At 48.6% G+C, this 12,168-nt stretch overlaps 1 protein-coding gene across 10 annotated transcripts in view; it reads right to left on the bottom strand.

Annotated features, from left to right (window-relative positions):
* Positions 1 to 466: 466 nt before the first annotated feature.
* ST3GAL3 (ST3 beta-galactoside alpha-2,3-sialyltransferase 3) overlaps positions 467 to 12,168 on the bottom strand; it is a gene marked incomplete at both ends in the record, with an annotated part of 189,839 nt that continues 178,137 nt past the window's right edge. For 8 of the 10 annotated variants that reach the window (XM_080624081.1, XM_080624080.1, XM_080624076.1 and 5 more), the window contains one exon: positions 467 to 556. In XM_080624081.1, the coding sequence (XP_080480207.1) occupies positions 467 to 556 (90 nt within the window). The remainder of the gene's footprint in view (positions 557 to 12,168) is intronic. The other 2 variants (XM_080624074.1, XM_080624082.1) reach the window with 1 other exon arrangement.

Consider the following 12,168-nt stretch of genomic DNA (forward strand, 5'->3'; position numbering starts at 1 on the left):
CCGGGTGTTTCACAGGGGTGTGCACAAGCAGTCTTTGCCTTGCACCTTGGTATTTCTCGTATGATTCCAGCAGAGTTTCTTTTAAAAAATAATACTTTCTACATTCAGGCATCGCTGCCTCGAGGCAGCATCGCCTCCCATTTGGCACAAATTGTTTTATTCACAAACCTGCCTTCTCTCTCCTGAGTCTCTCCTGTTTAGTTCAGGACACAGAAGATCTGTCTGTGATGCAGAGTTCAAGAACTGCCCACTCAGCCCCTTGCCCACCTCCTGCCAGCTCTAGGCCTGGAGGCAGCAGATGCAACCCTCACGCAGACTGCCAACACGAGAGGGTCTTCCCAGAGCACCTGGGCAACTCTGTGTGTCTTCAGTGAGGTGGGATTCTTACAGGGGGCTGCCAGTGCCTGCATCTAGAGCTGCAGCGTGCATCTTCGTCTCCTCCCTTAGAGGCAGTGGCTGCAGCCACTCAGATCCCACTGGTTAGGTCAGTGATGACTCGGGCTTTCACCAGCTTCCGCAGGAACTCCTTCTCCCGCTGGATGTTGTGTGTCCAGGACTGGAAGGAAATGGGAGAGACAGGAGGTCAGCAGCTACCCTGGCTAAGCATGCTCCTGTCCTCCACGTTGTGGGAGACTCCAGCTAGGGCAGGGCTGTGGCTTCGGCCAAGGAGACAGACCCTGCTGGACCAGAAGAGCCGTTGCAGAACAAGTGCCTTCTCTTACCTAACACCGGTACAGCCAGCAAGGTCAGACCTTGGCAGAAGGTCTCCTCTGACCCAGGTCAGACCTGGGGGAGGAGGTCTCCCCATGGCCTGAGTGAAGCTTTTCTGGCATGGTGAGATCTGGACAATCCAGGTACCTTGGGCAGATGTAGCTGGTTACAGTGCCCTCCCAAGCCACTGCACCAAAAGTCCAACAGTGCAGCATTAAACATGATGTATACTGGGAAGCAGAGTTCGCAGACAGCACCGTGGCAGGACATGCTGTACTCACATACAGTTCCCTGCCAGGGGAATACATGGGGTGCATGCAGCTGAAAAGCTCCAAGACCACCCCCATCAAGGCCAGCTCTTGCCTCTGCTAGCCCTATGAAGAGGAAATCATGTGTTAAAGGTTACACTAACACAGCATGAAGGGTGAAATGGTCAAAACTCCCAGGCAGGCATTTCAAAGCAATGATGGCTATAGCTAGTGTCAGCCCACCCAGATGTGTTCCCTGCAGCTGGCTTTAGCTGTGATCACAGCATCTGCCATCAACCCCTGCACTGATATTATTAAAGCACTTAATGAAGGCAGTAAGCGGTTTGTCTCCCTGGGGAGACCAAGGCACATCAGGGAAAAGCAACTTCCCCCAAACTCTCCCAACAGGACAAGAATCCCAGTAAATGAACCCAGGTCTCCAGCACAGTGCTCTGGATGGACAGCAGGTAAGCTGAGCTTTAAATATGATCTGGACCATGATAAAATCACTCTGTAGGAGCCTCTCTGAAATAGCCTCAAATCAACAAAGCACCAGCCCAACAAGCCTTCTGAGGGCACTTCGTCATAGGTATCCAAACCCAGCTCACCCACTGCAAAACGATGGGCATCTGCCTGCAAAACCACCACTGCCTGCAAAGCACTGGCTGTGCCCATCTAATACAATGTGCATGTTCTTCTCCTGTCATCTGCTGTGTAGCACTGACAGCCCTGGTCGCGGCATGCTACCAAGAGGTTCAAGGGACTGAAGGTCCCCGTCTAGATCTCCAGCACATTTTGCAAATACCTCTCTTGCTGCTTCTGTGCATTTAGAAGCCAATTCCATCCCCTCTACTCTGCCCTGGTGAGACCACATCTGGAATATTGTGTCCAGTTCTGGGCCCCTCAGTTCAAGAAGGACAGGGACCTGCTGGAGAGAGTCCAGCGCAGGGCAACTAAGATGATTAAGGGAGTGGAGCATCTTCCTTATGAGGAAAGGCTGAGGGAGCTGGGTCTCTTTAGTTTGGAGAAGAGGAAACTGAGGGGTGACCTTATGAGTGTATATAAATATATAAAGGGGGAGTGTCACGAGGATGGAGCCAGGCTCTTCTCAGTGGCAAACAATGATAGGACAAGGGGTAATGGGTACAAACTGGAACACAAGAGGTTCCACTTAAACTTGAGAAGAAACTTCTTCTCAGTGCGGGTGACGGAACACTGGAACAGGCTGCCCAGGGAGGTTGTGGAGTCTCCTTCTCTGGAGACATTCAAAACCCGCCTGGACGCCTTCCTGTGTAACCTTATCTAGGTGTTCCTGCTCTGGCAGGGAGATTGGACTGGATGATCTTTTGAGGTCCCTTCCAATCTCTAGCATACTGTGATACTGTGATACTGTGATACTAGCATCAGGAACAACAAGGCCACACGTGGTAAAACCGTGCTGACACTCTTTGAACTCTGAAAATGCAGAAGACCCCATCTCTAAACTGAAAAGACACTGCCAGAAACAACTCAGTGCTTTTGGCTTCTCCTCTCATAAAAGCAGAACCTGAAAACTGGCACTGGGAAGAAAGCTGGCTCGTAAAAGGAAAAAAGCACGAATTTCAGAAAGCAGCAGTGTGAGCGATGGTGGTGCGGAGCAGAGGGAGCTAGGAGAGCAGGACTGCGTGTGCCTGTCACTCGGAGCCAGAGAGCCAGGATCCCTCAGGGTGCTGGAAACAGTCCCACATGTGGCATGTCAGCTGGGGGTCCTGGGCCCAGCCCCTGCCATGCAGCAGTGTCTCTTCTGGCACCACAGCCCCTTGCCCGGAACGCACAGCACCGTCGGAGGCAGCCAAGTGTATGTGCTGCTGGCAACAGGCAGTGAGCAGCTGTCTGCTGGCACAGAGGCCACGCTGGGAACACCAGGTCTCAATGCATTCATTTGCATCTGGCCGGGCTCGTTGTTCAAAGCCTATCTGGAGCACCAGGGAGCCTGATGTGCCTGATACATCATAGCACAATCTGATTCATCCTTCATGTCTTTCAGTCTCATCAAATGGTATGAGAAGCCAACTGGTTTCATCCAGGACAACCTGCCTGTGTCCCTTGGTACAGATGGTAACTGGGGAAACAGCCACTCAAACTATGTAAAACATCACCTCAGGCCACATGCAAGTGCCTTATCTGATGGCAAGAGGAAATCTGCTTTGTGAAAGGTACAAGTGGAACAGGAATTTAAGTACAGGAGGTGGGTAATAAAACTTTGGGTGATACAATTGCAGCCTCTCACAGGACAGCTAGATCTGGCTCCAGCACTGACTGCAAGGCTGCTGGCAAGACCCATAAACCTCTGGCTGTTCAGCAGCCAGGCTGCTCTATACCCTGGGCACTGCCACAAACTCCTCTTTCCAAGCAGAAAGCCACACATAATGGAATTCAGCCTCCCACTTGATCTATGGATCTTAGTGGTATCCGCAACAGTACTCTCAAGTGTTTTGTGGTTGAATGTAAGACCACAGAGAAAGAGGATTCCTCAGTGAGGATGGGCTTTTGTCCTTCCCAAAGAGCACTAGCAAGGCTCTGGATGCAGTACTGCATTGAGAGCATTGTGGGCAGGAGGGATGAGGCATGTCTTCAACACCAGCTCTGGTTACTGATTACAGGAGAGGGACTCACCCCACAGACAGAGCTAATCAGGCAAAGGAAGCTGCATTCCAGCAGCAGCAGCAGCAGTGGGGAGAAGAGCCAGAGTAGATTTCTCAAAGCTGCTGGAGAGAGGCAGGCACCTCACTCCCATTGCCCAGGCAGGGGAAAGGCAACAAAATACACCCTAAACCCTCCTGGTTTTAGGGTATATACACCCTAAATATCACCCAGTTGCAGGGTTTATGAAAAGCCAGGCCTTGTCAGGCTCAGATTTAGGCCAGATCACATCATGGCTGTTGTAAGGGGAAGCTCTCTTGCAACCCCTCAGTGGGTAAGCTGAGGCACTCTGTGTAACTAAGCTTGTAGGCAAGTTGTCCTGGAAATCATTCAGCTGATGCAGTGTCCTGAGCTGCAGCAGGATGATAAGAAAGAGGCAATGCTGTGGTGAACCATGTCCCCAAGGACAGGGTTCTCCTGTCAGGGTGCTCATTTTAACATTTTAAGCAGAGGATTATGAGGAGGATCCATGCCTGCAGAGCGATTACATGAAGTGGCTGCAATGCTGGTGGTTTATTCCTGCCTCCACTGCAAAGAAGCCTTTTCCTGATCTCAAATGCTGGATGCGCTTTGGCTGCGCTGGCAAGATGCTCACTGCTTCTCCTCATTGCTTTGACCCTCTTTTCCTGTGCACACCGAGTTACTGCCTCATTTCCTATTCCTGTAGGCAGGATTGTTCATGTTCACAAGCCTCCTGTCCCAAGTCCTGAAGTTGCACCTCAGCATCACAAGCTGAAGGCTCCAGCTCTTGTGAATCTGCACCTCTAGACAGTGACAGAGCAGCCCAGTGCATTCAATGCCACCTCCACCTTCTTGTGCCCCTACACAGCTTGCACTGAGCTTCCACTTGTGCAAACAAACGGGCTGCTTGTTTAAGCCACAGTAATGAACTTTTCAGAGTTCCAAAAGGAATGCCCTAGGAGGCTCCAGAGCCCTTCTTGTTCTTTGGGGATCAGGCTGGGATTTCATTCGCTTTGGGTCTCTCTCTGAGTAGTGGGTGTTTATTCTTTTCAGCAGTGAGAGGAGCAGCAGGAAGAGAGCCGCTCTGCAAGCACATGCAGTGGTATGGCTGTCCACCCCAGAGAGGTGGCAGAGTCTGATCATTTGGTCACAGTTGTTAGATTAAAATTTATCATCAGTTAAAGCCACCTTTCACGGTTATGCAAATGCAGCAGCACCAAACCACCTGGCCCTTTTTTCTTGATGATTCTGTGAGGAAGCACAAAACATCCTCTGTCCCTTCAAGAGAAGCTGAGTATTTTCAGACTAAGAAAATGTTTCAGAGACTAACCCAGGAGGAAAGTAAGCTCCCCATCTGCAATCAATTACAACCTGAGGGAATGCCTCAGCTTCAGACCACATTAGTCTTATCAAGTATATTGCAATATCTTAAAATACAGGAAGATTAAATCAGAGCGAGTCAATGAGGAATGCATTCAGGAAAAGCAGCAAGTTGTAAAGTGGGAGGTTTCTCAGTTCCATTACAACCCCCCGGTATTTCTGCAAGTCAGCAGCATTTCTCCCCCAAAACCTTCACAGAAACCACAGCAGCAGCAAGAAGTGCTACTTCACGGGTGTGAGTTTCCAGTCTCCACCAGCACTAATTTGTCTCTGACTTTAACCCTCACTGCCTTGTCTCCAGAGCTGCTTATTCTTCACAATTCTGCCTAGTCCATGCCCTTCCTCTGGTCCTGCCATGGTGACCACACTCACTGGGTGTTTCATGGCCACCCCTTAGCTGCAGCTTCATCTCCCTGTGCACACCCCCTTGCTTAGGACCTGTTGCCCCCTCCTTTCTCAGTCCATCTGCTGGGACATGGCAGCATCCTGCAGACTGCCCTGTCCCACCTGCACCCCCTAGGAAATAACACTGAAAAAAATGGGAGGGCTGTGCACCCTCATCTTTTTGTGTTCAAGAGATTGACTCACAACTCCTTTATGCCCAGTTAGCCTTAGACCAACTTGAAATTTTAAACAGCTCTTAGCTCCTGCTTATTCTTAATGCACACAGACAGAGCAACTCTTATCTCTTCATTTTATAAAGCTAAACAAGCCACATCTTCTTCCTTCTACCAAAACAGGCTGTTCATTTCCCCTATGAAAACTGGGAAATTTCCCAGAAGTGTAGTAGCTCCCCCTGTCCCTATTTACTCCAAGTTTACTTTTTGTGAACGAGAAAAAAAGGCTCACCATTGCCTCCTGCAGAGCCAATTCTCTCGCCAAGAAATCCCTTCTAGTCCTTTCAGATCTGTATTTGCCTTTTTCTTCATAAGTAACAGCCTCTCATCCTGAATTATCTTGTGATTTATTTGTACCTATCTAAGCACTTTCCTCCTCTGCCATTGCCAAAGAATGCTACCCCAGTTTAGAGTCAAAATTTCTGGTACTGCACCAAACAGCATGACCTTCCATTCATACTCTTAGGTTTCATGCCACTCAGTTTACTCCTGTTCTCAAGGTGCTCACAGTGTTCCTGGATGGTATTTTGATCCTCCCTTGTATTGACCACACCTGGTTTTGTCTCATCACAAATTCCCCTTGCACACCATTGCCTTCTGTGCCAAAAATCAGTAAAGCAAACACTAAACATGACCTCCTGTGGGGGAACTCCCAGCCGTCTATTCAGTGCTGCTCTTTGTGTTCTCCTTTAGAGAGCCTATTCACGTACAGGTGTTGCGCCAAACCATAGCTTCTGAAGCTCAACTAATTATACCTCACAGGGCACAGTGCTGCACACTTAACTGAACTTCAGACACACTGGCCTACTACACTTCCTCTGTCCCCAGAATGATTTTTTTTAATCAAATCAAGCTATTAAATTCGTTTTTGTAACCTGCCTTTGGTAAATCCATGTTGTGTTTGCTTTCAGGATTTAATTATTCTTTCATTTAAACTCTGCTCTGAAGTTTTGAACAGTACCTCTAGGGTCAGATGAAGAGGTCTGAATTTGACAGGATTATTTTCCTTGCCTCACTCCCATTCCAACCCCCCAAAGAAAAAAAGAAAGAAAGAAAAAAGAGTATTATGTCCACTACAATCTAATCCTGAGGAACCACAGGTAACCTGATGGATTTATTGAGGACCTTTTCCTCTGGACTTGCAGCTTCATTGGCTCAAGAGCGCAGTGGTTGGAACACAGATCTCTCGAGCTGTCACTCCCAGTGCATTAGCTTCAATGGCTTTTGCCTTTTGCTGCTGACCCAGGCATTTTCTGCTTCTGTGAACTTCTCACCATAAGCCACCCCTTCCCTCATGTTCATCATATCACCCTTACAGAGGTAACATACCAATTCATGTGATTCCCACTTTGGCTGTTTAATCGCTAAGCCTTCTGCTTCCTCCACCTCCCTGGATGCCAAACCCTGGTAATTCTTTCCTTGTTTCCACATTATTTGTTTGGCAGTGGGACTGTCCAGTGTCTATTTTCTTTTGCAAGATCCATTTCAACTTGTCTTTTCCCAGAATCATAGAAAAACGATTTGGTTTGGAAAGGACCTTAAGATAATCTAGTGTCTGCCAGGAGCAGGACACCTCACCCTAGACCATGTCACCCAAGGCTCTGTCCAACCTGGCCTTGAACAATGCCAGGGATGGAGCATTCACAACTTCTTTGGGCAACCCATTCCAGTGCCTCATCACCCTTACAGTAAAGACCTTCTTCCTTATATTTAACCTGAACCTCCCCTGTTTTAAATTTGAACCAGTGAGCCATTGTCCTATCACTACAGTCCCTGATGAAGAGTCCCTCTCCTTGCAGGCCCCCCTCAGAAACTGGAAGGCTGCCATGAGGTCTCCACACAGCTTCTCTTCTCCAGGCTGAACAGTTCCAATTCTGTCAGCCTGTCTTCATATGGGAGGTGCTCCAGCCCCCTGATCACCTCCACTTTTCGTCCTCCTGCTCTTGTTTGGCCTCCCACCATTTTTCAACCTCTAATTTCTTCTTGGACTTTTGCCAGTTTTCACTTTGTCTCAGTCCTTTCCAACCATCAGTGTGAAGTCTCTTAATGCTCTCCCCCACTCCACTGTTAACTTCTAACACCACTCTGAAGCAGTTATTTATGAAGTTGTGTCTACAGCCTTTTTCTGCAGTTCCCCCCTTGCTACAAACACAAATTGCAAATAATTTCTGCACTTTTAATGAAAATTGATTTCAAGTCCACAATGAGTCCATGAGCTCTTCAGTGCATCTGCTTTTGGTAGCCCACTCTCCCAGGCTACGTCTAGAGCCGGAGAGGTCAGAGACACACCCCCCAGTTCCACTAAGCACCCCTTCAGTACTGCTGAGTGCCACTCTGCAGTCTAGATACATTCCCACTTATCAATATCCCTCCCTTTGGAAGCAATATCAGAGTCATAACATCCCTTCTCTTGCCTTTCCATTTAATTTAACCATGAAGCCACTTGATCACAGGCTACTTCCGAAAATGTCCCTCTACAAGGCATGCCCGCTAAAAACAGCTCTGAAAGGCCATGAGCTCTTCTTGTCTCCTCATGGTTGGTGAGGACAGCTACTGCACCTGGGAATACCCAGGCTCTTCTCTTGACAACAGAATTGGCTCCTACTGGACGTCTGAAACTGTGACTTTCGTGGTACCAACCACTCCTACAGAGGTCTGTGTTCAATGCTGGGTTCAGCAGCTGGGCTCTGCCATACCCCTCTAGATCTTCTACTGTCTTTTCCTATAGAGATCTTGTCCAAATCTTAATTCTGTTTTTGCCTATCCTACAGCCTCACCTTCCTTGCTGTTATTAGTGCACAGGGATATTCCATGACTGTTACCGTACTTCTGTTCTACTGAACAAGGCAATACCTGTATTCCATCAATCTTTCCCAGATTTCTATTACATAGAAACACAGTCCTTATGCACAGGAACAGCATGTGAGGCCTCTGTTCAGCCAAAATGCTGTCAAACAGGTGGCTTTTAAACAAAGACAAAAATGTATAAACCTCATCAGTCATCACTGCCGGCCCCAAGAAAAGGCACTGCCCTTTCAGAGGTCCCCCTGCCCCAGCCCCTAACCTCCCCTTCCAAAGCTGACCTCCATTTCAGTCTGCACCATTCCTTGTACTCCAATCGCAATTCATCAGCCAGGCTCGAATAGCTGTGTTTTCAGTCTATAAATCACCAGGCTAGACATCTGCCTGGCTTTCAAAGGAGTTTTGTTCTTCTTGTTGGCTACCGCAAACTTTAAGGTACTTGGAGGCCTGAAGCAGCCCAACCGCCCCCTCCCAAGCAACTTGTGTTGATTTAAAATGCAAAGGACGGCTTCACAGAGAGCGCCCAGATGATGATAAAGCACTATTGTTTGTGCCTTTATGGGCCGAGGCTCCAAACTTGATGTTTGTGGATTATTCTGAGAGGTAGCTGCTGGCGGGGAGAGACAGAGACAAAGCTGTGTGTCACTGCGTGCTGCAGGCCACCTCCCCTGGCCCTTGTGACAGCCCTTACACAGGCTGAATAAGAAGTGTTACAAGATGGTGTCCTCCAGCATCCCACAAAGACCTGCTGGGGAAGCGAAGCCAATGATCAGAAAGAAGCCATCAAAGGCAGTCGCACCACCTCCCCCTCGGGTCAGGCAGCGAGGCACTGAAGTGCGGGGCACAGCTGTATCAAAGGAGCTGACACTTCCAACAGCACTGGCGCTGGCGCTTGATCTGCTTCTACAGTGAAAAGGAGACCAGTCAGCAGCTCCACCATGCGACATGAATGCTGCACATGGGCTCTGGATGGATAAGGGTGGCTTTTAACCATGCATTCTCTGCTATTACCAACCACAAATGCGTGTGGCAGTGTGCAGCCGGCTGCTGAGAAGACAGCTCAGGGGTTCCCTGTGTGGTGTCCCAGGTGACTCCTTGCTCCCAGTCTTGCTCTGGCAAGAAATGACCAGGAGACTGAAGCTCGCCTCCATACCACGACGCCAGGGCAGAGCACATGGAGGGATGCTGGGAGCTAGTCTTGCCTTTCATTCCCAGGATTTAACACAGCCTCCTGCTCTCTTAGTTTCATCAACTCCTTACGGATATGTTTTTACTATTCTAAACAGTCACTTTCCTATCCTGAAAAATCTCTGCCTGAAATACTGCCCTGTTTTGACACTATCAATGAAGGTGTATTGTAATCCTTATGGGCAGATTAATTCATATTTTTTTATCCGGAAAAGCCTTCGCTCTATTTTAAACTGACTCTCTCATTCCTCACCTCCATTTCCATGTTTTCTTCGCTATTTTCCCAGTGGATCTGACACTTTTAGATTAATAGAAGACAGTGACCTGTGATAAACCTATACTTTTACAGAGTGCTTGGGCAGGAAGCATTACAGGACCTGAGCAAGAAATAAAAATACAATAAACTATATCAAAATTCAGCTTCAGTGGACTCATTGCCGTGAAAACAGAAACAAGTGAGCAGACACCTTGGCAAAGACTCAGTCATTTTCTGTACAGCATTTGTGGAAGCAGCCAAGGGTGGAAAGCTGTTGCAAAGTTACTTGGAATAGGGAAAATGGTAACTGAAGGGAGATGACACATTTGACATTCTGCATTCTGAAAAATCACCTGTGAGAGTGTACACTGGGTCTATTGGGCAGCAGTCTCCCAGGAACAGACCAGAGAACAGCAAGCTGTCTTCACATCACCTAGAAAACCTCTGCTGAAGTGCAGGCCAGGGACTCTCCACCCCTGGCATTGATGGCGACAAGATGAGAGATGAGGGAAGAAGGTGCTGGGCAGCAGAGCTGGGATCCAGGGGTGGCTCTGCACTGAAAGCATTCAGTTTCCAGCTCACAACCTGAAACTGAAAGCACTGCACCAGTGTGCTTCCAGCTCTTCAGAGCACACTTAAGAACAGAAAAGGGTCTTTTCCACCAGCTCTGCTTGGACATACCCTGGCTGGAGTACACCAATATACCTAGAACAGGGGGTAAGGAAGCCATTCAGGACTACACTGGAGAAACTTATTCTCATGAGCATTCAGAAGCACAGAACAATACACAGGAGTTTTGCAGCCGTGTCAATGACCAGAGTCCAAAGACTATACACTTCCCCTTGACTGGTAATACTGATGAAACTTCAGAGCATCTGCCTCCTCGCAGAGCCTTTACCTCTGCCCAGCCCTTGGGAGTTGGAGATGCTGGAAGAGGCTAGTGGAGGCAGCTGCCTTCTGTGCAATAGTAGCACAATCTTGGACCTTGAGGGCTTTTATCCCCGCAGGGAAAGCGAAGACTAAGCAAAACTGTACACTGAGGCTGCCTGTTTCTCCTCTTGGAAATTCAGCCGCAAGTCCCACAGAGCAACAGGAAAAATCACATTCATTTCCACAGAGATTTTATCACCTCAGGCTTGGCACGGGAGAGGCATCTCCGCCCAGCTGTGAGCAAGCGAGCACATTTTGCTGGCTTTTTTTATGTAATCAGAACAAATTCCTCAGAGATGAGTCACAGGGTTTCAGGGGTGTCCAGAGAGATGTCAAGCAGGACTCAAGTGTAAATCAGTGACACACCTTGCTGAGAGGATGCACGCTCACTAGGAGGCCTGTTCCCCCTGAGGACAACAGGCAAGGGAAGGGGCTCAATGGATGTTTCCAGGGAGACTTCCACGAGCCAGACACACACATGTGGCACCTCCAGACCCAGGACGCTGCTGGAGTTCACATTTCCTCCGTAAAGACAGTGATGGTTTCAGGGCGGAGCTTCCCTGCAGCTGCTCTCCAGGCTTAAACACTGAAGATTCTTGGTCCTTCAGGCTGGGAATGACCTGGCAGTAGGTGAAAAGATCTGAACTTCAGAAACAGAGGTTCTGCCCCACCAAAGCCTGTGGTGTTCCTGTGCGTGTTCCTGCCTGGGATGTTCATCATGGTGAACTGCTGAATCCCATGGCAGTTGTTTCAGTGCTTTGATGTTGCTATGTTAAGCAAACCTGTTCCGTTCCCTGGCCCAGGATTCAGTACTTGAGCCTCCATGGGTCTGCAGGCCAGACAGAGGATAAAGAAGATAATTGAATAATTTCAAAGCATAGCCTGCTTTAGGAGCTCCTTTAGAGGTGGAAAGTCGAGGACCAGGATGGAGGACACAGTCCTGGAAGTCCAAAGTAACACTGAGGAAAACGCTGTAGATGCTCTTGGGCCTTTGGGCATCAGAGCAGATGGAACAGACAAAAACCTTGGTAGAACTTAGCTCTGGATCAGTCTCCTTTCAGCAATAGCAAGAGCAAGGTTTCGCACAAGGTACCAACGCAGGCCAGCCTTCTCATTTGCAAACCATGCACAGGTCTCTTGAAGAGAAGGGTGTACAGGGTGCTTCCAGTCTAGAGTGGGGCAAATCTCCATTTGTGCGTTCTTTGAGAGCAACTGCACACAACTATTATGCCCTTCACCTTTCACATTCACCCTCAGGTGACTAACAATTATCAGCTACCATTAATATTAAATTGGAGAGAAAGAAATGCAATCCTCTCTCTGCTCTTCACATTCCACAATATCACAAACAATTTGTCATATTGGGAGGGGCAGAGGCCGGACGAGCTTTAAT

This window comes from Psittacula echo (genome assembly GCF_963264785.1).
Source record: "Psittacula echo genome assembly, chromosome: 7".
Lineage (NCBI taxonomy): Eukaryota > Metazoa > Chordata > Aves > Psittaciformes > Psittacidae > Psittacula > Psittacula echo.